General features: G+C 46.0%; 1 protein-coding gene across 5 annotated transcripts in view; it reads left to right on the top strand.

The window, feature by feature from the left end:
• The window catches only part of COL6A3 (collagen type VI alpha 3 chain), a 77,966-nt gene extending 73,955 nt beyond the window's left edge, over positions 1-4,011 (top strand). For all 5 annotated transcript variants that reach the window (XM_044241915.1, XM_044241914.1, XM_044241913.1 and 2 more), the window contains 2 exons: positions 2,411-2,575; positions 3,219-4,011. In XM_044241915.1, coding sequence (XP_044097850.1) covers positions 2,411-2,575; positions 3,219-3,259 — 206 coding nt within the window. In that variant the 3' untranslated portion in view covers positions 3,260-4,011. The remainder of the gene's footprint in view (positions 1-2,410; positions 2,576-3,218) is intronic.
• Positions 4,012-26,559: the final 22,548 nt, after the last annotated feature.

The following is a 26,559-nucleotide window of genomic DNA, read 5'->3' as shown; positions in this document are numbered from 1 at the left end:
TACAAGGCTTCTTCTTCTTCTTCTTTTTTTTTTTTTTAAAGATTTTATTTATTTATTTGACAGAAATCACAAGTAGACGGAGAGGCAGGCAGAGAGAGAGGGAAGCAGGCTCCCTGCTGAGCAGAGAGCCCGATGCAGGACTCGATCCCAGGACCCAGAGATCATGACCTGAGTCAAAGGCAGCGGCTCAACCCACTGAGCCACCCAGGTGCCCCAAAAGTACAAGGCTTCTTAAGGATCAAACACCCCATTTTCGTGCTTAAAAATGAAGAATCCTATGTTTCAGTCTTTTTACAGTGTGGGGTCCTCATGAATATATTTCTCTTGCTCTACCAGATTTCTGCATGTCCACAGTGCCAGCACCCTGTGCCATGCTGGTGAACCCTATGGGGTCTTAGCAGTGACCATCACTGGCACCAAAGGTGTGGGATACAAGGGCAAGAGTTTGGGGCTGGACATAAAGGGCAAAAATCCCAGGAAGCCAGAAAGCAACCGGTCAGGGAGCAGAGTGTCCTTTCATTGGGTGGCCTCAAGCTGTGTGTCCTTGGGTCTGGGAAAACTCGTATCCGTTTCAGGAGTATGCAGGAGAATGGAACAGAAGAGCTGAACATAGGTGGGCCAGGACTGAGAGCATTTGGAACAAAGATGGAATGAACATGAACCATGCAGGGGATGCTGGGGGGAGAGAGGAGAGGGGACCGGTTACCATTTGGTCTGAGCTTCCCACGAATAGGGGAATCCACTGGCAAACAAGGGGTAAGCTTTGGTGGTACAATAATTTTGCCTTGTTCTGTCCCCTGCATGACATTTCTGGAAAGCAAGGCATTTTCCTTCAGTTGGCTGAAAACTTTTTTCAAGTGGAAAAAAGTTGTTTTCCTAAATTGTCATCATTTCATTCTGGACTCATTGGTTCTTCCAAGTACCTTCTGGTTTTCTGGGCCTCTGAGAGGGTGTACAATTAGGAGCTACTGTGGAACCCCCAGTCTTTGTGTTTGCATCATGGCCTCCCCAGGTGATCAGGGGTGTTTTAGGCCAATGCTGAGCCTCAGTCCTGGGTACTTCTGAGTCTGGTCCATGATGGTCGACCCAAGCTTTGATTCTCTAGTCCAAGACCTTGGTTTATCTTTTACTTCTTGGTGCAATCAGATCTGCAGGCGCTCACAACCTCTGCAGCTGAGGGCAACCCACAGGGGTGGGAACAGAGGCCCATGGAGATGTCAGCCCTGTGGGGCGGGGTGGGGGGTGGCGGTGACTCTGGCACGTTGGCTACTCCCGTAAACATGCAGCATCATCCACTCCAGGGACTTCTGTTGAAGGAAGGTTTACGGTTTTCAAACTTTTGGATCTGGAGTTTGCCAGAAAACTCTGTAAACAGACGTTTTACTGTGGAAGGGCTGTAAACTTTTCTTTCCAGGCATCGTGGAGAGAGTGTAGCTTCTACTTTGCAGCTGGATGTTTCAGAAGTATGCATTTAAAACATAAACTTCCTTAACTGGAAAAAGAATGCTTCTGTGTCTTCAAAATAGCTTTGCTCTGTGACATTTTGCCATCATGGATTTTAGATCAGTGGTAACACTTCTTTTACTTGTTTAATTTGGCTACTCTCAAAGGCCCTCAGCTACACACACACACGCGTGCACACACACACACACGCACACACACAAACGCACAGATACAAAAAGGATTTTTCTTTTCCACTTTAACTTTTATTCCCCATCTGCTTGTCTTGTCATGAAATGTATGGCTTTATTTTTGAACTATATTCTGACAGAGTGTAGTTGCTACTTTGCCGAGGAGTAGAAAACGACATAGTTTTATTAAGATGTAGTTCCTTCTAACTGGTGTAAGGTGATATCTCAATGTGGTTTTAATTTGAATCTCCCTGATGGGTTTGAAGTGGCGGGGTGGGGGTGGGAGGTTGGGGGAATCAGGTGGTGGGTATTGGAGAGGGCACAGATTGCATGGTGCACTGGGTGTGGTACAAAAATAATGAATACTGTTATGCTGAAAATAAATAAAAAATTAAAAATTAAAAAAAAGAAAGATGTAGTTCCTTCCATGGGGCTTTAATAGAGAAGGAACTGGAAAACAAATGGCCCCATGACTGGAAAGAGAAAACAGAGTTCATTTCATCTGAAATTATCCGATAATGATGGCTTGCATTTGGGATTGGAGGGAAGTTAGCGAGGTCCTTCCATCAGGGTCATTGTATTATTGCCTTTATTGAGAATCACATGCAATCCCACAGCCAGGGTGGAGGCAAGGCCTGGCCAGGCTAAGAGGGTCTCCCTCCTCAAAACTCTCCTCCTTGCTCTGAACAGCCTTGTGTCGAGACCTTCAGCCACATGCACTGAAGGCATAGTCCCTTGTGTGTCCTAATGAATACTCTTTTCTCATCCTGTTATTAAAGACATATGTAAGTTGCCCAAAGAAGAAGGAACTTGCAGGAAATTCATGTTAAAATGGTACTATGATGTGGAGACCAAAAGCTGCATGAGATTCTGGTACGGAGGCTGCAGTGGCAATGAAAACAGATTTAATTCACAGAAAGAATGTGAAACGGTTTGCGCTCCTGGTAAGTGACCGGTGATTCTTTTGTATCTGTGGCTTTTGTAAGTCAGAGAAGAGATCCAGGCCAATTTTTCACCTTGTGAAGATATTTGAATGACAATGATTATGAGAGCTGTGACAGAGGAGGTGGATGGTATCTTTAGATAAAGAAGATAATTCAAATAAAACACAGGAAATTCATTTTCTGAATAATCGTTATTTCCTAAAAACACATTTGTATACTTGGATTCTTGCCAATGAGGGAAGACACACCCGACTATTCCTCCCTCTTCATCTTTAAATAATTAGGCTTCCTCTAAACACTGCTGTTTACACTGGGGCCACCCACTGTCACCATGGTGTTGGCCAACTTGACTGCTGATACGAGAGCCTGGCCAGAGCCTGAATGGGAAGAGTAAAGGGTGTGCAAAGGCCATGGGGCCGGGCAAGGCAGCAAACTCGCTCACACTGCACACAAGGCCCTGAACCTGGGCCAGGGAGGGCCAGGTGAGCTGTGAAAGACACTCAGCAAAAAAGCGAGATGAGGGAGGAAAACCAGAGGCCGTAGGAAAATTTTCGTGAGAAACACCATGTCCTTTTTGGTCAGTAACTTCGCTTTTCCCTTGCACTTCTTTCTCACCCTCCCCCATCTGTCCATCAACGCTCAGCGCTCGTCAACCCTGGAGTCATCGCTGCCATGGGGACCTAAACGTGCCCGACTAGTAGCACATACCTCTTGAAGAAGAAGGAGTCAGCCATTGCAACTCGTCTCTGTAGAGGCTCTGGGTATAGACATCCTCGCACTGTTCCATTTCCTGCTTTGATTTACACTCGAACTTGGGAGGAGCCATTCTGCCGCATGACCCATCAATATGGTGCTAAATGTGTCTGTGGACCCAACCCTCTCTGTCTCCGGGCAGTTATATCGTATACTTTGAACGTCGTGTAATAGTTACCCATGGCCGGTGTTCATGTGAACATTTCTATAAACTCCGACTCCCCCTGGAGTTTCACACTCTGCCTGTTTCGGGCACATGTAAGGTCTAGGATGGAACTCCACATTTCACCGCTATCTGTATACTTCTGCTTGGTTTATTTCTTCCCTCTCCAGTAAGCACGACTTTAGATGGAAAGCCTTGTATGGTGAAGAAGAAGAGTCCATAACTTCCCTAATTTCCTAGATTAGATTTCAAGCTAATTTTCCTTTTCTAAATCCTCTAACAAATGACCTAGTTTTAGAGGGAAGCAAAATCCCTAAATCTTTGTGCACTGTTGTGGGACCAATGCCTTCATTAAAGAATGAAAAGAAGTCATAATAGAGAATATTTTTGGCATTCCTCTAATGTTGTGATTTTTTTTTTTTTTTTTGGTGCAGGGTGGGAGAGGGTGTTTAATTTTAATTTTAAAAATTTTAGGAATTTATACAAAGAAACTTTTTAATAAAGTATATTGAAAGTGTCATGGGTTTGGTGTTACTGGCTGTCGTATTTCCATAGCACCTGCTGTCATGAGGACCCCAGGCTGGAGGAGTGCGGCCCAGCCCACCACCACCCTTTTGTTTCTAGGGGAGGGACAAGGCTGCTCTATCATGGGGTGCAGGGTGACCGGGGCTCAGCCCACCAGCATGGCAGCTCTTTGTGGCCCTGTGGTGCCTTCCCTGCTTAGGACCCTTTCTGGAATCTTCATGATCTTCAGATCCAGGAGGCTTTTATCCTGTGCTCTACCTTCTGGTTGGACCCACAGTCTTGACCTCCTTACCTGCATCCTCTTTAAAGTGACTGTTTCCAAGGATTGGGTTGGTTCCCACCCCACAGGGGCTGAGAGATGGGGCACAGTTGGCCAGGACACCCTAACCTTCTTCTGGAGTCTCAAAGACAAAGCATAAAGTCTTTTTGTTTTTGTTTTTGTTTTTCCTTAAAGACCCTTTTCTCCTGTCTTCAGAAGTAACACAAGAAACAAATAAATACGTATTTAGGTAGCACCTGAAGCCCACTTAGGAAAGAAACTGAATTAATTTGATTAATCACATGTACTCTGACCAATGCTCCAGTCAAAGCTGTAGGGAACTTGGATGTGGGTGGAACTGCTTTATGTCAGATGGGGGAAGAATCTGTCTATTAATCTACAGAGAGGAAGAAGAGGAGGTCAGAGGGTGTGCAGAGCTCCCTGTGATCCACTCCCTGTGACTTCCATCCAGATCTTTAGTTGAACTTCCTAAATCCTCAAAATGTACTCAGTGTGGCCCCATCTGCCTAAAAACTGGTAGAAGCACTGAGCTCTGTGCCCCTATCAAATTGGGGAAGAGACAGAGAAGTAGAAGGATGGGGTGGACAGAGGAAAGCCCTGCTGGGAATTTGCAGAAATTCGAGGGAGGACTCAGGACTTCAGAGGACATTGGGGATGTGAGTTTCCTTGCCTTCTGTGGGACTGAGAGAGACTGGCTGGACATCAGGGCAGCTTCAGGGGAACTAAAAATCTTTGGAAACTCCTAAGACACTCTCACCAGCAGGGCACCTTTGCTTACATCCTGCACAGAAGCTCCATAGGGTTTCTTTCTCTACCCCTGTTCTGGGTGAGTGACATGCCAAGAATCATGAAAGACTATGGACTCTGAAAAAACAATCTGAGGGGTTTGAAGTGGTGGGGGGGTGGGAGGTTGGGGTACCAGGTGGTGGGTATTATAGAGGGCACAGCTTGCATGGAGCACTGGGTGTGGTGAAAAAATAATGAATACTGTTTTTCTGAAAATAAATAATTTGAAAAAAAAATCATGCTGACCCCTTCTCATCTTAAAGGATCCCTTTTTCGGATTAAGGCTAACCTAGGGGACTTACAAAGGGCTCAGAGACAGCCATGAATTCTCTTTAAATGGATGGATAGTCAACCTGGGTGGGAAATGTGCATTCTGGGACTTTCTCAGGGACGGCTGCTCCAAAGTTCCCTAGCTCCAGAGGAAAGACTCCCTTTCCAGAATTTTACCTTCTCATAGTTCTGGAGGCTGGACATCCAAAATTGAGGAGTTGGCCAGGCCATGCTAACCCTGAAATATGTAGGAAATCCCTTCTTGCTTCTTTGCTTTCCAGTGACCACTTGGTTTGTACCTGCATCCCCCTGATTCTGACCCTGTCTACACACAGCTCTCTCCTCATAATGACATCAGTCATATGGGATTAGGGGCCTGCCTACTGCAGTGTGACCTCACCTTATCTATCTGTGATGAACTTATTTCCATATATCCTGATGTACTGGGGGATTAGGACTTCTGACTTATCCTTTTTTTGCGGGGGGGGGGGAGGAGGTACACCACCATTGAGCTCATAAGACCATGTTATAATTTCTGATAACCTGCTCCCCACTTGGTCACTATGCAGCTAGTGCCTGCAAGGGCTTTCAGCTGAATCTTATCACTTTCTAGTCACTTTTGGTCATATAAACCATCTCTAATGGGTCTTAGATGGGGTTCCCTTCATTTTAAATCTTAAATACCAGATAGTCTTTTGCTGTGAACCCCAGTGCCGGCTAGACTCATGGTGCTGAGTGGAGTTGGAGTGGAGATGTCCATGGCTTTTTCTCTTCCCCATTCCTCCTCATCCTCCAGGCCTGTGGAGTTCTGTGTGCAGCACCCTCTGGGCTTCCAGGGCCAGACTGGCTCTCTGCTGCTGCCTTGCCTTGCCTTGGGATACCTCTGCAGCAGGGTCCCCAGCCTGGCTCTCTGGAGACACATATTAGTTCTCAGGGGGAAACTGGAGGTCCTAGTTTCCTGCCCCTTCCTGCCACACTTCCTGCCCCTTCTGCCACCCTGGGAAGTGAGTCCCTTTCTTTCCCCATGGGAGGCAAAAGAAGCAAGCACTGCTTTGCCCTCTAAAGACTGCCATAACAGGTGCCATGGTCCTCTTCTGCCTCAGTAGTGACTGTAGAGTCCTCAGGGCATTGTGTTCTGAGCTTGGCCCTTGAAGATCCACTCTGAGAAGGTAGGTATCTGCCAGGCAGGCAACACCAGCCTCTAGTAGGAATGCAATAAGAGTGCACTGGGCCCTTTTGTGATGGGCTAAGCATTGCACTTCCCCTCTTCTCCTCAGGGGGTATCTAGAAGGAAGACTCATACCCAAGGCACACCAGTAGCCTGTGAAGTTACTTAGCGACAAATGGACATTTCACTGAAGACCCTTTGAGGGGTCTGGAGAGAAGTTTCTCGCATATTCTGCGGTTTACTTCAAATGCTCTTGGACAAGCTGCCTCTGCTCCAGAGGTCTTCACCCCCAGCAGTTGTCTCAAGTATCCCCCTCCTCTGACCTCACCCAGTTTCTTGTAATCCTCCATGTCCACAGCAGTTTCGGTCCTCTCCTTGGCGTGGGCACTTTGGATGGGAAAACAAAAGCCCCAAAGCTGGGGAATGGTGGGTGTCATGCTTCTGGCCTTGTTTACAGGGTACCTATTCACCCCATCACATTTTAAAAAACCTCAGGTTTGCATGCACAAAAAATGCATCCATTCATGTGTGTTGTTTGATGAATGCCCCCATATTGCCCTCCCCCATTCATGATGGGCAGCATTTCTGTGATCCCATCTGGCCATGCATGCAAGTTTCCATGACTTCACCAACTATACAGTCAGGGAGGCACAAAGATTCTTGTTCAAACGTATTCCGTGTGGCTTTATATGCGATGATAAAAATCAATTCAAGATCATAAAAATGGCCAACAAGAAGGTGATGCTTAAATTCAGCTTACCTTGCCCACAACAAAAAAAGATAAGTAGTCAGTAAATATGTCATAATATTGATAAATGACCCATGCCATTAATCGGTTGTGGTTTATCACAGAATATTAAAAAGGATACAAATCTGCATATTTAATATGATAATTGCATATATGTACAGACACACACACATTTTCTTCTTAAGAAAGAGAAAATATATTAAAAGCAAATACAACACTAATTTCTTGGCCAGCTGCAGTGCCTTCCCCTATACCTAGACCCTAATTTTTTTTTTAGACCCTAATGTTTAAGTTGCTTTTTATCCCCAGGTTAATTCAAAAAAGTTGAGAAGCCACAGTGGGCTTAGCTACCCCAGATTTCCAACTGTAACACAAAGATCCCATTTCCATGTAATTCTGTTTTGTTCAACAGAGACCCTTGGTTTTATGTTCATTCATTTGGTCAATACTGAGCACATTGTATGTGTCCCCGAAGACCTCACAGTCTCAAGGAGGGAGAGGGACAAGAGGGGGAGACATGACAGGAAGCCAGTGCCAGGCTGCTCTGGGAGCTGGCCAGGCTGGAGGCAGGGGCAGCCACCAAATCCCAGCAGGGTGACCATGGGGGTCTGACCGGGGACTCCACTGTGGAAAAAACACTTGGGGATGATGAGGGAGGCAGCCAGGTGGCTAACTGAAGAGGGTTCTGGGAAGAGGGGACCCTAGAGCGCAGAGTGCACCTCAAGGGTGGGAGAGAATGAGCGGAGAGCTGGGGGTGTACTGGGGGCCCCACAAGCCTGCTGGCTTTCATTTGGACACATGGGAGCCATTGCTCAGTGTGCTCAAGGGACCTGCCATGAATTTTAAAGGATCCCCTGGCTGCTGGGCATGGACATCAGAGCAGTGAGATGGGGGTTCCAGTGACAACACTGTAGTGTAAACCCAGGTGACAGTGAGAGGCGAATGACAGTGGCCAAGACCAAGAAATAGCAGAGGAGATGAAGTGTGGGCTCTGGGTACATTTTGATCTAAAATATGCAAGAATTGATTGAATTGTCATGTTTCGTTTTTTACATGTATACACACAGAGGAAATAAATCCCTGCTTTAGATCATCTGCCCCAACTTTGAGTTCAACAAAGTGTGGTCTGAGTAGCAGGAACCCGGATCCTGACAGCTGTGGACTTCCTTTCAAGACCCGTCCATTGCCAGACCATACCACAGACCCTGTGTTCTTCCCTGAACCCTGGTGTGCCCCTGGCCTGAATGTCTATGCCGTCCTTTCTGAGGTAACCTCAAAGAACTTCCAGCCTGGCCTTGTGGATGTGGCTTGCAACACTTGTTTTGGATTTTGTGAGCAAGACCCAGACCTCTCTCGGGGTGATGCCCCTGAGGGTGTGGCGTGTCCTCGCTGCTAGTGTGAACCCAAACCAAATTCACATCTATCTAGTAGCGGTTTTGTGTCAGATGAAGTATTAGGTGCTTCACACACCTACCCCAGGCAGCGCTGCTCAGTCACTGGCCTCACTGGCATCTACCCAGATGATGAAACAGTGGGTCAGAGTGGTTTAGTTCATCCTGGTAACAATCTAATGGAGGCTGTATCTGAGCAAGTCATCGTGACCCAGAAACGCTCCAGACTTCCCAAGGACGTGTGGGTTCTTGAGGGACCCTCACTGTCATTCCTTAGGAGCTTTGGACTGTTCCCCTGGGAGCTGGGTTCCATCTTCTCTGGCACAAAGCACATTCTACCCAACATCCTACCCAAGACCTAGTGTTTCTCTCCATGGACAGAGAGTCTCTCTCCATTCTTCCTTTTTTCTTTTATTACAATCATTATCATCTCTTTCTCAGTATCCAGAGCTGCTCTGCTCAGGGATGGAGTCAGAGAAGTTCAACGTTTGGCTCAAGTTCAGGGCCTGTGTAGAGGATGGCCTGCTTGAGCCTCTGTGGCCAGGTCACAGGGACATCTGGTTGGACCCAACTATTAGCAAATTTCAGTCCATTCATCGTCATCTTTGTTGGATTTGTGCCTTCCACTCCCTCCTCACCCAAACATTTTTTTCTTTTTTTTAAAATTAAATTTTATTTTTTTAGTGTTCCAAGATTCATTGTTTATGCACCACGCCCAGTGCTCCATGCAGTACATGCCTTCCTTAATACCCATCATTGGGATCACCTAACCTCCCACCCTCCTCTCCCAAACCCTCAGTTTGTTTCTTAGAGTCCACAGTCTCTCATGCTTCATCTCCCCCTCTGATTTCCCCCAATTCACTTTTCCTTTCCTTCTCCCAATGTCCTCCGTGTTATTCCTTATGCTCCACTAGTAAGTGAAACCATATGATAATTGTCTCCCTCTGCTTGACTTATTTCACTTAGCATAATCTCCTTCAGTCTTGTTTATGTTGATGTGAAAGTTGGGTATTCATCCTTTCTGATGGCTGAGTAATATCCCATTGTATATATGGACCATATCTTCTTTATCCATTTGTCTGTTGAAGGGCATCTCGGCTCTTTCCACAGTTTGGTGATTGTGGCCATTGCTGCTATGATCATTGGGGTACATATAAGCCTTCTTTTCACTGTATCTGTATCTTCACCCACAACTTTCTATAGAACTAAAAATCAATCAATCAGCCAACCAATCAATCACAATAAGCATGAAGACTTTTTGTAGGAAGCCAATATCATAAATCCTGAAGGTAAATTTTAAGTTTCTTCCCCCATGGTGATTCATTTTTAGGGAATGGATTGGATTTCCTGGCCAAATCTCCATGTTGTCAGATTTCCAGCTGGACCTGGTTGGTGCTCAGGAGCCAGTTTCTCCAGGGCCCACCTATCGGGGTGCGGCTTCCAGAGAAGCTAGGGACTGCTGCCCAGGGACCTGCTCCTTCTCCGACCTCAGTATGCTGGGCTGAGCTTTGATGTCACCTGTGCCTCTCACCTTCTTCTGGGCTGAAGTGCAAGTGGTGGGCACCATCAGATGATTCCCAGGAGGGTCTTCCTGTCTCTTTGGAATCATGACTCTAGAGTTGGACAGTCCTTCAGAGGCTTGGAGGCCCAGCATGGACCCAGTGCAGGGATGTCTTTCCACCTTGTTCCTGATTCTGGAACCTGCATGGTCAGCATAAAATTGCCACAGAGAGAAAAACCAAAGGAGATGCATTTTAAAGTCCAGCTGTTGGAGCCCAGAGACATTTGGTGGTGGGGACTGGGAAAGGGCCTCGGTGCATAATGGGGACATGTTCCAAGTAACACTTGAGCTGGAAAGTAGATATTATTTTCCTGCCTTAAGTCAGAGGTGTCTATGAAAACCCTCAGGCCACTGTTGCAAAATGTCATCTCGTGGAAGGGGCTTGGGCATCTGCAGAGGGATCTTGCCAAGCATGTTTGAATTCGAGAGGAATGCTGAGGTCCCAGGATTGGTGTTACTTTTCCAGGAGATGTTAGAAACAGACATGGTTAGCATGCTACCAAAAAAAAAAAAATGCTGGAGTCGGTCTACTCGAGAAAGGATACTTCAATTTTTGAAGACTCATATTAGAGCAGTTGTGTTTGATAGGTGCATCTGGCTCAGGGAGCTTCTGGTCACTTGTGAACCAGGCCTAGTTCGGGTGCATCTGAGAGTGGACCCTAACTGCTGAGTTGCAGGTAGCTGGTTTGGGAAAGTATGTAGAAAGCACAGGTGACAGAATTGAGAAGAAAGACCCAGAAGAGTCAAGAGAAGGTATGTTATTTTTGAGCAGACCACTCTTAGGGTGGCTGTGGACTACCAGGGTTCACCTCACTGGGGAGTATGTGATGAGGAAGAGGAGGATGGAGGCTTTTCTCGACTCTCATGTCTTTTTGTTGGGGCTGCCTTGGGGCTGTGAGGTGTCCGGCATTTTCGAGAAAGTCCTCAGGCCCAGAAATAGGGAGACGTGGCTCCTGAGGTGGAGAACCTTCAGCACACCTGGAATCGTCTACCGTGACTGCAGGGAATTCACAGGTGGGCTCAGGAGGATGGTGTAGATGGCCCTGGCCGCCAGCCCGTTTGGACATGAACCCACAGGAGCTTAAGCAGAGACATAAAATTGAGTTGATGAGAGAGGGCTGTCAGAAAGAACGGCAGGAGACACTCCACTCCTGATTACTCTTGTGGGAGCAACGATGGAGCGGATCCTCTGAGTTCTTCCCAGAAGTCCTTGTATGCCCAGCCCTCCACCAGGTGGGATGGCAAACTGTTTTGGTAAAGGACCACCCAGTGTCCAGAAGTCTGGGGGTTCTAGAGAGTTGTAGGGCTGGTGGTGTGAATTCTGGCTGTGACTCCCACTGCTCAGCAACCTGATTCCTGTCTGTTTCTGGAAATGATTGTCTAGTCCTCCCATTGTTGCTGTTAGCCACTTAATATCCCTCTAATAAAGCAATTTTCTCTCTGTGTTAAGCAGAGTGACTTTCTGGCCGTGGCAGCCAGAGCCTGGACTGGCTCACATGCCATCATCTGTCGCTTACTCAACAAGCATTTGCTGAGCACCTGACATGTGCTAGTGCTACAGGAGGCGTCCGGATACAGATGAGGAACACACACTCTCCCTCGCTGAGCTCACGTGGCGAGGGGGATGGACAGTGGATGTCAGGCCATGCAATACACAAGGAGGCTTCAGCAGGGGCAGAGAGGGTCAGTGGAGGTCTTTGGGGGGTGTGTGGTGAGGGCAAGCCTTTCTAGGAGTTGGTTTATGAGCTAAAACCCAAAGGGGAGGAGGGAGCCAACTTTGGGAGGACCTGGGAGAGGATTTCAGGTTGAGAGAAGAGGTGAGTCAAAGGCTCTTCTGAGTCTAGTACATGGAGTCTGGTGCTCTGGAGAAGCACGAGGGTGGCTGGTGAGGCCACAAACCACACGGGAGGCGGCAGCTGTAGGAACTGCAGCCCTGGTTAAAGAAAATGGAGACTTGAGTCAGGTTGGTCATGGACATGGAGAAGGGAGGACAGGTTTGGACTTACTTAGGGGGTAGGGTCCATAAGACATGGTGAAGACTTAGACATATGGTAAGAAGCCAGATAGTCTTTGATGCCTTTCACTGAGATGGTGTGCCACTGGCTTATTTTCAAAAGCGAGGTCATCAACAACTCTGCCAGGTGCATTTAATTTGGGATGCCCCTTGACCTTTCTGGAGGTGGTACCAGAGAGATAACTAAAGTCCAGGCAGGGGCTGGCTTGGGAACAGAATGTCTTTTGAGCCGTGAGTCCATAGAGATGGCCTGGTCTTCGAGTGTAGGTGAGGAAGGGAGTTGGGTTAGAAGAGGCCTCTTGGCGCATGGACAGCTGGGGCCGAACAGATGGAACAGGCCCAGCCCAGGAGGCTGATGAGGAGCATCTGGAACAAGAGGAAGGCACCCAGGAGGGAAAGGGGTCATGGGAAGCACGAAAGCAAACTATTTCAAGGACACGGAGCGCTCAACTGTGTTGAATCCTGCAGAGACCAGGCCATGGAGGTCTAGAGAAGACCTGTATGGATGCTGACGTGTGCTGTAGAGGTTCTCACTCGCTGGAAAATGAAACCCCGTCTCAAACTGGCTTGGATCTTAGCGACATTTTTTTTTTTTTTTTTTTTTTTTACCTCAGCTGCACTGGAAATCTGGATCCTGGGCTGTGGGAGCCGTCAGTCAGGTGGCTGGAGAATGCTGTTGTTTCATCATGGTCCACTATCTTCGGGTGGGGCTCTATGCTCCAGGCTGCTTCCAAGATGCTCTTATTGGGTCATGGCACCATTGAAGGGAAAAGCAGTTCCAGTCTTTCTGTGGCTTTCTCAGGAGTGAGGCAGTGTCTCCCCACAGCCCCCAGCAGACGCCCCCAGGGTACTCCCCTTTCCCAAGCCAGTCACTGGCAGGATGACTAGGGGACCAAGAAACCCCCTCCCTTCAGGCCTGGAACCCTGAGGGTCAGTGGGACTCTGGTCAGAAGGATGTGGGCCAATTGGATCCATGAGCATACCCATCACTGCGTGGGTTTGTGTGTGTCTCCATGGCACACGATGGTACATGCCATTTAAGACACTGTGTAGTTCATCCAGCGGCATAAGATTTCCTCTTTTCTCATGAATTCTTTCAAAAATTTCCAAAGAGAACACAGAACAGCAAAGACAAAGCTTTGTGGCTTTGGTTGAAGGGAAGCACTGGTGCTAACGGGACTTCCTAACATTTAGTTGATGGTGGTTCCCTCACCTGGATCCCGGAAAACCCATGACTGTTAACCCAGCCCCCTCAGCAAGGTGCCCTTTGGCAGTGTGCCTTGATTTGGATGTAGGTGGTCAGTGCCAGGGCCCCAGCTTGCACCTAATCTCTCCCGCCCACCCAACTTCCTGGCTGCCTTCGTGGACTTCTGGGCCAAATTTAATGCTTGGGACCTATGACAAGGTTTTGAAAAACAGTATAATGGGTGGGTATTAGTTTTGTGCAAAAGACTTCAGACATTTTTTGATCTTCATTTTTCGTAGTTAGTGGGATAATAGAGGGCTTGGCCTTATTTATATGCAATAAAGAGTTTGTTGAATTTCCTATTTCATCAAGGGAATAAAAACTACTCAGGATATAACACAACTTCAGGATATCAAAACCAAATATTAACCACTTCCAGAAATAAAAACTTAGGTATATTATACACTAGTCAGCCTTAAGGCCCCAAAGTTAGAAATATCCCAATGCTATTCTATTCTATTCTATTCTTCTTAGAATACATTCAGAAAACTGTTTTCTTCTGTGGATTGCCCTGGGAAAGGCGTGAGCTGAGGACCAGGTCTGTTTATCATCAAGCTCTAACCAACAGGCCAAACAGCTTTGATTCGTAAAGTAAACGTCTGAAGGGGATTTATGTGAGTGTCTCTGAAGTCTCTGCCACAGATGAATCACACAGGGATGGTCTTTCCACCGACCATCAGAATGTAACACATCTAAGGGCTCCAAACCTCGTCTGGGTTTGCGTTTCAAGATAAAACCTATTTTCCCTTAAAGGACACTCGTGTGCAGGTCCTCATTGGTTCGCTGATTGTCCCCCAAAGAGCTCCCTAGGATGGAAATGCGTCTTCCATGCAGGGTCTGGGCTCTTGTCCCCTTAGCCATCTGATGTGGCTTTCTCAGGCCTTTTAAGGAAACACAGTCAGCCTCTGGAAGCATTTCAGGCGCCGCATTCCCGATTGCACACATGGAACCCATTGCCTGCCATCAGCAGGAGAGCGTCTGCCAGCGTGGCAGGGAGGAGCTAAAAATAGCTTCACTGCCCGCCCCAGCCCCCATCCATCGGCATGAAAATACAGGACCCATGTCTCGGGTCTCCCTGGGACCCCAAGTCCCTCATTCATTCAGCAGAAGTCGCTTCTCAATCCGACCCCAAAATAATTTTTGATTTTCAGGGAGGAGCTGCACTAGCACGGAGCCCCTCAGACCTTGTAACTACCCTGACATTGTAGACAGTGACACCTTCTTGGCACCTGGGCCCTGCCCGAGGACCCCACCTTTCTCATGAGAGAGTTTCCCGGTGGACAGAGAAGAACAGGCTGAAGAAATGCATTTGCCGCCAGCAGCCACGGTGACCCATCTCAGAGACCACCCTTGGGCTCAGCCCCAGGGTCTGGAGCTCACTCGCTTGCTTTCAGTGTGGTCACAGATGGTCACAGCCCTCTGCCTCGGCAGGTTCGCAGACAAGTAAGGCCAGAGGAGAGACTGCCGGGACTTGAGGCCGATGTGGGGATATGTCTCTCTACAGGCATTCAGGTTTGATGACTTGAGCACACTGCTGCCAAAGAAATGTCCTCTAGGCAAGGCTGGGCCTTGGGCCACCAGTTTGCAATCTCTGGTTTGGAGATTAAAATTCAATATTTGCTGCATCTGGTCTGTTTTATATGGATTGTGCAAAACTTTGCAGCTTTGGCCTGGAAATGGAGTCCCCTTGACCTCCAGGTCCCCTCATGTGACCCCAGTGGAAGGATGGGACAGGGTAAGGCCGGGAGGTCTTTGCCCTGTGCCTGACTCAGGCAGTTGCTAAAGTTCTCTGAGGGTTCAGCCGTGCTGCCTTCATAAAGAATAAATAGAGTGTGTCCTAGATGTGTGGGCATTCAGGGCCATGAGGAAGGAGAAGGCCACGTGCAGCGTGAGCCAAATATTGAAGCCATTTTCATAAACCGAGGTCTCAGAGGAAGAAGTTTCTGGAAATGAAGCCACAGACCAGATCTCCATTCTTGACCTGGCCTTGGGGTTTGGCTTACTTCGGTCACCCTCACATCTGGTATTTATAAAATCTGAGCAGATCTAGGGACAGTCATGTGAGTGTGTGCTGGTGGGGTCCATGTGAGTTTTAACTCACTATTTCAGTGCGTGTCGGCTCTCAGGGGGTGTCCTCTGTGAGGGTCGCTTGCTGGACTCGGCATGCATCGACAGTGCTGGGTACAACAAGACTTTATCTGTCCCATCTAGTCAAGGAGGCAGAGGTGTCTCCTGCTGCATACAGGTCGGCTCTGCTCTGGGCGGAGCTGTGATAAAGGCATGCCCAAGACCCCGAGCCCCTGAGAGCCAGGCCCCGGGAAAGTCAGTGGGACGAGAAGATAGAAAATCTCCGACTTGCTTTTTTTTTTTTTCCAGCATAACAGTATTAATTATTTTTGCACCACACCCAGTGCTCCATGCAATCCATGCCCTCTATAATACCCACCACCTGGTACCCCAACCTCCCACCCCCCCGCCACTTCAAACCCCTCAGATGAGAGACTATGGACTCCAACTTGCTCTTAAATAGCATTTCAGAGGCAGCTGCACCAATGAGTGAACACAGGTGGTATTTATTCCAATGGAGGGGAGACTAGAGAAGAGAGAAGAGCCTCTGAGTCATCCCGGGGGGCACCAGGGAGACATGAGAGTGGGGCTGGCAGCTCCGTGTGGCCATGATGGACGAGGTGTCTCTGCTCCATGTGCACCTGGGCGCCAGGCACTGCTTGCCGGCTTCAGAAGGACATCAATTAAAAATTTGAGTGTGCAAATGGCATGATTACATTTCATTGTAGCAGGACAGTCTACTTCCCGTTTGCTGTCCTCACGAACTGCTTGGTTGCCATCAAGGGGAGCAGGGAGGCAGGAAAGGAGGCTGTTAGCGGTCTAGTTAGAGAGGACAAAGACCCTCATAGGGCTGTGCGCCAGGGAGGGTTGGAGGAGACGCAGGGTCAGAGCAAGAGGACTGGTGGCTGCAAGGACGGGGGTGAGCCCCTGGAGGCTTCCAGGCGTCGCAGAATGCGGTTCGAGGTGAAGCCATTACTTGAGACAGGGAACATGCGATGGGTTAGGGACCAGTCAGGAAAGTGAGCAATCCTGATTTTGAGGGTCTTCCGGTGTATATGCTAATAAGTAAGCAGTTAGCTGCACAAGTGTAGCCGACGAGGGCAGTCAATCCGATGAAAGATTGAGGAGAATCTCTGTACCGTTGAAGCCTGGAATCCCAATGCTTTTGTTCAGAGGGACATGCAGGGAGCAAAAGGAAGCCAGGCAGGAGCTAGGGAGCTGGGCAGGTAAGAATAGACCCCGGGGTGGAACCTTCGCTGGGGTTCACAGGGAACGGGAGATAGGAAGCAGGAGACAGGGGAGATGCTTTTGCAAGCAAAGGGTGAATGAGGACAGAATGTCAAGGGGAGAAAATATTAATTGCTGCATGCTGAACAGACCGCCATGGTGTTTCTTGTTACTGATCATGGTTCTGCAGTATAATTTTCACATACTCATGATCTTTCATGCCTGTGCACAACCCATGATTACAGCAGCTCGTTTTTCAAATACCCACATTGTTTCAACTTCTTCACTATTAAAAATAATGCAATGGTAAGTAACCTCATGCATAGATCTTTTTTTTAAATTTATTTATTTATTTATTTATTTTTCCAATTTATTTATTTTCAGAAAAACAGTATTCATTATTTTTTCACCACACCCAGTGCTCCATGCAAGCGTCATGCATAGATCTTAACACAGCTTTTTGTTCCTGCAGAATAAAGTGTAAGAAAGGGATTATATGGTTCCTTAACCCTACCCCCCTTCTTCCAACCCCCCTCCCCCCAGCAACCCACAGTTTGTTTCATGAGATTAAGAGTCACTTATGGTTTGTCTCCCTCCCTATCCCATCTTGTTTCATGGATTCTTCTCCTACCCACTTAAGCCCCCATGTTGCATCACCACTTCCTCATATCAGGGAGATCATATGATAGTTGTCTTTCTCCGCTTGACTTATTTCGCTAAGCATGATACGCTCTAGTTCCATCCATGTTGTCGCAAATGGCAAGATTTCGTTTCTTTTGATGGCTGCATAGTATTCCATTGTGTATATATACCACATCTTCTTTATCCATTCATCTGTTGATGGACATCTAGGTTCTTCCCATAGTTGGCTATTGTGGACACTGCTGCTATAAACATTCGGGTGCACATGCCTCTTTGGATCACTACGTTTGTATCTTTAGGGTAGGTGAACCATGAGAGACTATGGACTCTGAAAAACAATCTGAGGGGTTTGAAGTGGTGGGGGGGTGGGAGGTTGGGGTACCAGGTGGTGGGTATTATAGAGGGCACGGCTTGCATGGAGCACTGGGTGTGGTGAAAAAATAATGAATACTGTTTTTCTGAAAATAAATAAATTGGAAAAAAAAAAGAAAGGGATTATATGGTCAGGTCTGTTCTCATTCTTGTGTCCTGGTGCGCATCACCACACTGCCCATATGAAAAGTGACACCGATTTCTACTCCTACTAATGGGCTTTGAAATATTCCATCTGTCTGATGGGAAAGGTGTTGATTTTATTAAATCTTTGCCCTTTCAATATACGAGAATTTATGTGGCATTATTTTCATTTTTAAATCATCAGAGAGGTTAACAATTTAAACCAACAGAATTCATTCTAAACCGTTGTAAAAAGTCTAACAGTAGAGACGCAAAGGATTTTTCAGGCCAGAGACTGTGCTCTGTGCCCGGGATCCCACACATCACATTCTCCCCACAAAAGTTCAAGCTCTCCATTTTGTAGACAGGGTGACAAATCTCAAGAGAGGTTTTGTAATCACCCTGGCTCACACAGCTGCTAAGTGGACACAAACTGGCTTTTGGATTCAATGCAGTCTGAGAGGCCATCTTGCTTGCTGCGCCATTTTTCTTTGGGCTTATTTATTCTGTTTTAAATCTTCCTTCACTTATTGAATGACTTTCACTAATTGCACATTTCTAAAGTAGTCACCATTTTCCTTATATTTTGTGGCTTTGAATATTTATGAACTCACATCTATTGTATTTTTTTCCCCCTTACACACCTTATCTCTGCCGCCATGTGTGTAAATGTCATTCTCTCTCTGCCGGTTAGAACACCGTATATCACATGCCGTCCGGGCACCTGCCCAGGCCCCGGGGTCTTCTCTGGCAAGCGCCCCATGACCCCACCCCCTCATATCAGAAGTCACGTCTTACTCAAGGAACCACAGCAAGGTCCAGAGTCCCGGGGACCAGCTGTTGATCACAGAAGCAAGGTGAGTTTCTATTTTCATGTCAGACAGGCAAGTGTTTAAGAGGAGTTGGCTTGGAGTTGTCAGGCTGTGGCTCATATAACACGGGTACCACCAGCTGAAATGGAGAGGCAGCTCGCCAAGGTTCAGTGGCCAGAGAAACCCCAGGTGTTGTGAACAGAGATCTCAGGTTTTGTAACATCTCAGGTCATCCTTGGGCCCAAGAGCCACTGGGCCATCCTCAGTGCTCTGTGACCTACTAGTGGAGAAAAAGCAAGGTCTCTGAAAATGGGGGACTGGTAGCAGTAACACCATGGTACAAGGCCTTGCCTTGTTCCTGGAAGAATGCCCAGACCATGTGCCAGGGTATGGGCACATCTCTGGGGATGTGGGCGTTATGTGCCAAGATCCTGCTGAGGGTGAATTTGCCAAAGCTATGACGCTTCCAGCTCCCAGTCTTTGCTGTAGAAAGGCAGGAAGCCAAGTATCTGATTTGGTACCATCTTGAGAACAGGACTTGGTCTCCCCACCAAGCTAGAGGTTGGACAGGTTGTGTGGACCATTGTAAGACTCTTTGTATCTTCTTCTAGAAAAACATTGGAATTAGAGTTCCTATCTTTTTGCATTACCATCCTTCCATCATTTCCAGCTTTCTTCCATAATCATTAAATTATTTTTATTTTATTCCTCTTGAATCATTTTAAACCTCTATTTTTGTATCCTTTAATTCTTTTTAATGGCATCTTCATTGTTCATAACCTCAGGGGATGCTACTTCATTTTGCCTTTCTAAATTTAAAAGCATTTTCAGTTGTTTATTTTTTTCAGAGCTTTGAAAATTAATTCTGTAAACTTCAGGACTTGTATCTTTTAAATTTATTTTTACTGCTATTAGCTTATTTTCTTTAAAGACTTTTTAGTTTATCATAAGACACACACTTGAAACAGCCCATGGGGACCAGCTGTGAGGCCCCTATGCATCTCTTTGATCCAGCATGGACAGCCCTTCTGAAACTCCGTGAGGGGTCAGTGACAAGCCTCAACTGGACACTGTCACAGCAGAGTTCCTGTGGATTTTGGAACCTAGCCCCATCCCCTTGAGCACACAAGGACTCTTCTTCTGGAGGTAGCTTCTGTCATGCCAATGAGCATAAGCTGGTCATGCCATGTAGGTTGCCAGCCACGAGCCAGGTGGTTCCCCGCCAACCTGCCATGGAGGCAGGTGCACCCAGCATCACTCCCTCAGTCATTGGAAGATCCGGGCTGGTACGGGCAATGTCTGTAGACACAGGCAGCATGAGCTAGTAGCTGGCAATCCTACTTCCCTCACAATGCCACCCCTTCTTCAACTCATACTTGTGGCAGTTACAGAGGAGAAGAAAAAGGGAGCACCATATATATATATATATATATATATATATATATATATATATATTTACATTATATACCTCAACCAACTCAGTTCAATTATCACAAATACTATATACATATATGCGTATATTATATATCCACAAAGTGTGTCAATGCCATGTGACAGTGGACTGATGGTGTGTTAAGCTCTTACTCAGGGTAACCTAAAGGAAAGCAGAGAAGCAAAAACCTTCTAAAGGCAGATCTTTGACAGTCATCTTGTCTACTTGGTGTGAAGTAACCTTAACTGGGAGGAAAATAATAACCAAGAGCACAGGGGCTCACACTGACTGCTTTTGTGGCAACCAGGGGTGAAGAAATGGTGAGAGATGAGGAGCCGTACTGATGAATGGACCATGGTTGAAAGTCAAGAACCCCAAATGAGCATGCTGGGGGATTAGAGACAAAGAGATTTGGGGTAAAAGGCTGGTCCTTTTGAAATGAGCCCAGAAGCTGAGAACATTCAACTCCCTCGAAAGTCCTCCTAAAAAACCCACTGCAGGGGCTGCTCTCAGTCATCAGGCAGATGGGATGACTCACCCTGGGGATCTTTGTTAGCTTCTTTCTTCCAATGATAAATGTCTAAAAACATCCAAATGGCCCTGGAACTGATGATCAAGCCTATGTATGGGATCCATGATATGGACTCTGTTTTATCAAGGCGAGCCCGGCCATTGCCGTTGTGTGGTTTACTTCCTAGCAAATTTTTCAAACTTTATCTCCTGATATGTTATCTTGAGGGACCAACCAAAACTCCATGTGGTGGGTTGATAACATTGGACCCATTCCACCCACAAAGGAAAAGTGATCTGTCCTTCTTGAAACAGACACTTTGATTTTGGGTTTGGCTTTCCTATTGCTCTCTGCCAGCTCCACTATCCATGGGCTTACTGAATGCCTTATTCACTGTCACAGCATTGTCTCTGAAGGGAATCACTTCATAACAAATTAATTTCATTGGTTTTAGCATGTACCCCATGGCCCCCAAACAACTGACCTTATAGAAGGAATCGTGAATCAGTTAGAATAGGTTAAGTTATGGTGAAGTAATAAAAAAAAAAAAAACCAACACAACAATGGGTTATCTCCCATTCACATTTCAGGTCCAATCCAGCCTGAGGATGAAGCCTTCATCCTCGCTAATGTTTCCACAGTTACCGAGGTAGAAAAAAAAAAAAAAAGATAGGGTAACGCATACCCTGATGGGCATTATCACTTCCTCTCATGTATCATTGGTCATATCAGGGTACAAGGCAAACTTAAATTCCAGGGAAGGAGGAAAGACTTTCCTACTAGCTTTCTGGAAGGAGAGGAGAAGCAGAGTATAAGTAATCATCCTCATGATTAACATAAATGTTTTACTGAAAACACAGATCTGTGCCAGCCAGGGAATAACACCACGGGATGTTATGGTGTTCTCCTACAGGCTGTCCTTATCCTCTTAGCCAGAGACCAGTGTATGGTGCTGTCTCTTTCATAACTAATATATATGGATATAAGAACAATGAAAGAGCCTTCTCTGCTCTTCCATATGGCATGCCTCTCTCTTTGCTGTTGGAATGGCAGATCTGGTGTCTGTCTCCCTCCACAGTAGCCAAAGGGGCAAGAATGCTTTACTGTCCTGGTTTGGCCAGTGGATGGCTGCTTTCTGATCACAAGGCATCGCAGAGCTGCCCCCTCTCTTCCCTGTAGGTTAGGTGTGGCCAGGTCACTTGCTTTGACCAACGGTAATGTGGCTGGAATTGGCACACCATGCATGGAGGGAAAGGTTTGAAGATGACATCATGGCTCACACTCCCCTTTCCTGCTTCTATAATCCAGGAAGTGAATAACATGTGCGTCTCTATCACTTAGTTCCTGAGAATGAGGGCAAGCAAGGCTCCCTGGGGGGGACACACAGCACAAGTGAGAAACACAGTAGGGGTGGCAGTAAGCGAGCTGTGTTGGAAGCATCAGCTGCTACTTAACCCTGCCCAGGACAATACACACTTGAGAACATCTCTGAGTGATAAAGGATTGAAACATAACCCTGAAGGATCCAAGGGGAGAGCCATCATTCCCATCAGATGTGTGAAAAAAATATATATATTTAAAGGCAGGCAGGAAGAGATTACTGCCTATGTTCTCCTCTAAGATTCTGATAGATTCCTGTCTCACGTTGAGGTCTTTTATCCATTTTGAGTTGATCTTTGTGTACGGTGTAAGAGAATGGTCGAGTTTCATTCTTCTACATATAGCTGTCCAGTTTTCCCAGCACCATTTATTGAAGAGACTGTCTTTTTTCCACTGTATATTTTTTCCTGTTTTGTCAAAGATTAATTGACCATAGAGTTGAGGGTCCATATCAGGGCTCTCTACTCTGTTCCACTGGTCTATGTGTCTGTTTTTATGCCAGTACCATGCTGTCTTGGTGATCACAGCTTTGTAATAAAGCTTGAAATCAGGTAAGGTGATGCCGCCAGCTTTATTTTTGTTTTTCAACATTTCCTTAGCGATTCGGGGTCTCTTCTGATTCCATACAAATTTTAGGATTATTTGCTCCAGCTCTTTGAAGAATGCCGGTGGAATTTTGATTGGAATGGCATTAAAAGTATAGATTGCTCTAGGCAGTATAGACATTTTAACGATGTTTATTCTTCCGATCCAAGAGCATGGAATGGTCTTCCATCTTTTTGTGTCTTCTTCAATTTCTTTCATGAGTGTTCTATAGTTCCTCAAGTATAGATCCTTTACCTCTTTAGTTAGGTTTATTCCCAGGTATCTTATGGTTCTTGGTGCTATAGTAAATGGAATCAATTCTCTAATTTCCCTTTCTGTATTTTCATTGTTAGTGTATAAGAAAGCCACTGATTTCTGCACATTGACTTTGTATCCTGCCACGCTGCTGAATTGCTGTATGAGTTCTAGTAGTTTGGGGGTGGAGTCTTTTGGGTTCTAGGCAGTAATCTCTTTGATATCAGCCACAGCAACTTCTTTCAAGATACGTCTCCAAAGGCAAAGGAAACAAAAGCGAAAATAAACTTCTGGGACTTCATCAAAATCAAAAGCTTCTGCACAGCAAAGGAAACAGTCAAAAAACAAAGAGGCAACCCACGGAATGGGAGAAGATATTTGCAAATGACAGTACAGACAAAAGGTTGATATCCAGGATCTATAATGAACTCCTCAAACTCAACCCACACGAAACAGACAAACACATCAAAAAATGGGCAGAAGATATGAACAGACACTTCTCCAATCAAGACATACAAATGGCTATCAGACACATGAAAAAATGCTCATCATCATTAGCCCTCAGGGAGATTCAAATTAAAACCACATTGAGATATCACCTTACACCAGTTAGAATGGCCAAAATTAACAAAACAGGAAACAACATGTGTTGGAGAGGATGTGGAGAAAGGGGAACCCTCTTACACTGTTAGTGGGAATGCAAGTTGGTGCAGCCTCTTTGGAGAACAGTGTGGAGATTCCTCAAGAAATTAAAAACAGAGCTTCCCTACGACCCTGCAATTGCACTCCTGGGTATTTACCCCAAAGATACAGATGTCGTGAAAAGAAGGGCCATCTGTACCCCAATGTTTATAGCAGCAATGGCCACAGTCGCCAAACTATGGAAAGAACCAAGATGCCCTTCAACGGATGAATGGATAAGGAAGATGTGGTCCATATACACTATGGAGTATTATGCCTCCATCAGAAAGGACGAATATCCAACTTTTGTAGCAACATGGACGGGACTGGAAGAGATTATGCTGAGTGAAATCAGTCAAGCAGAGAGAGTCAATTATCATATGGTTTCACTCATTTGTGGAGCATAACCAATAGCATGGAGGACAAGGGGCGTTAGAGAGGAGTAGGGAATTTGGGTAAATTGGAAAGGGAGGTGAACCATGAGAGACTATGGACTCTGAAAAACAGTCTGAGGGGTTTGAAGTGGCGGGGGGTGGGAGGTTGGGGTACCAGGTGGTGGGTATTATAGAGGGCACGGCTTGCATGGAGCACTGGGTGTGGTGAAAAAATAATGAATACTGTTTTTCTGAAAATAAATAAATTGGGAAAAAAAATATAGGCAGGCAGGAAGAACCCATCATAGTAGTATCCCCTGCTATGGAAGAGTGAGTGAATTTTGCTTCTTCTCCACACGTTTCTGTTACCAGATTCTCTTTTCATTTTTATATTTTAATATTTTATTAATCATAGTTTGTGTTGCATTTATTTTGACTTTTTAAAACATTGCATTAAAATATTGCCTTATTTACTTGATTGCTGAGGTTTTCGGTGCTCCCTTAAATTTTGTGACCATGCGGAGTGACTCCCGTGACTCACCTTGGTCTCACTCTCCCCTCTGCCCATCGCCAGTGTGCTCTCCCAGCCTGCGCTTATCCTTGGTGGCAGAGCCCAAGACTGCTTCATTTACCATCAGATAAACACCACCCGGTACAACCCTTGGACATTGTAGGAACTCGATGACTCTTTGTTGATAAATGAACATATAATTTAATAATAGTAATAACAACAACAACAACAACACAGTGTTCACAGGGTGGAGATGAAGAGGGTAATGGGGACAGAGTGAGCATCGAGCCCTTTTTCCTCAACCTTTTTTAGCTATGTTCACCTAGACCTCTTCCCCTGGGGGAGTCTTTTCCCATCCTTCCTGGACCAGTTTTGACCAGGGCAGGAGATATGTCAGCATCCTTGGCTCCTCACCTGTCAGGGTCCTGAGTTAGTCTTCTGTCTGGCATCTAATTCCTGCTTCCCTAACCTCTAGTGAGCCCCAAGTGGTATAACCGAGTCCCTCCCTATGCCCTGCCCAATGCTGCTATTCACTCTGAGTCCAGAGCTCAGCTCCAACTACAGTCTCCTGGCTAAGGTCTGGCTTCCTGCTTGACTTCTGCAGGATCCAGGAGCACAGGATATTGGTTCCTCTGCTCCAGGCCCTGTCTGCAGATTACCTGAGCCAGGTGGACAAGCAGCACAAGCTTCCACTGTTTGGGATGCAAGCTGATCCACTTGTGAATCCATTTGATATCAGGTAGCCTCATCTGCTTCAATATGTTTGAATGTGCCCCTCCCATCTGGACAGGGGTTCCTAATGTACATGGAATGTTCTTCATAAACTGTATTGTTCAGTATAGGTTTTTCTTTTAAGCCTTCAGTAAATATTTCCTTTTGCTATGATAGAATATGATTATCAAAAGGTGTTATGAATATTACTGTTAAAGCTGGAAGCTACTTTACATTTCTGTGATTTCATCTTAGTTCAGCATGGTCTCACTGCTCCCTACTTTTAAATTACTTTTTATCTTAAGTTTGATAATTTCATTAGTGTGAATACAGTCAAATTAACGTTATTCTGAAGCATTTACACATTATATAAGGGTTTTTTTTGTTGTTGTTGTTTTGTAACTACAAGGAGATCAGTTGGAGATTGTGGTATAATGGCATAATGGCAGAAAACTCTGATACCATGACAGATGTTAAATTTAAGATCAAAGGCAATGCCCAGTCATTTGTGGTGGTTGGTCTTATATGAATTAGCCATGATTCATATCAAGGAAAACATCTGTTACTGTGTTAGTCATGGATAAGCCTATGGTCTAGCCTGGCTTTGGAGTTGGCGATTTCGTATACATTGTTTCACTTAACATGCACAACAGAAGGTACAATAGTGGAGAAGAGTCCATGATGAACAAGGTACCTAGTGGAAGAAGGAACAATGAACCTATTTCACAGATGAGTAAATTAAGCTCTGAGGCTTGGAGTGGCTAAGTCAAGATCACACAGTTGACAGGAGTGCTGGCTTTTTGCCTGTGATCCTTGTTTCACATTTCACAGCCTCCTACCCCAACCAGCTGCTCTGTGTGTTTGAGCTCTGTGTCGATCATTTTTTTTTGGTGATTGAATGGCACCAGCTAGCATGTGTGACTGTCCATACATGAGAGGTATCATTTCAAGGAGATTGGCTCACTCCTCTCTTTGGATGAGCTGTCATAAAGGTGCCAGTGTCCTTTCATTAATACAAATTGGGTTGTCAAGTATGAAACTTGTTCTATTAAAACAAAGCAGGATTAACTTTATTTTGGGGATTAGTACTATTAATTTTTTCAGCTATATGAATTGCTCTTAACTTCCGAACTGTCCATATGTAGTAGGTGTGTTTTTAAGGAAGATACTACAACTAGAACTTTGAGGTTTGAGGTTTACACCCAGATGTATGGCGTTCCTTAGCTGGTTGAAGATATTGAGATGGGGCCATGAAAGGTGTGCTCAGAAGATGTCAAGATTGCCCCAAGCATGCAGCGATAGAGGGCATGTTTGTAGTTTTCAAGGCACATGCTCAAGATCTCAGCTAAATTGATACTCATTGCAACCTGAAGAGACAGGCAGAACAGGTACTGCG

The sequence above is a fragment of the Neovison vison genome, chromosome 3 (genome assembly GCF_020171115.1).
Source record: "Neovison vison isolate M4711 chromosome 3, ASM_NN_V1, whole genome shotgun sequence".
Lineage (NCBI taxonomy): Eukaryota > Metazoa > Chordata > Mammalia > Carnivora > Mustelidae > Neogale > Neogale vison.
This window is presented reverse-complemented; position numbering and strand designations above follow the sequence as displayed.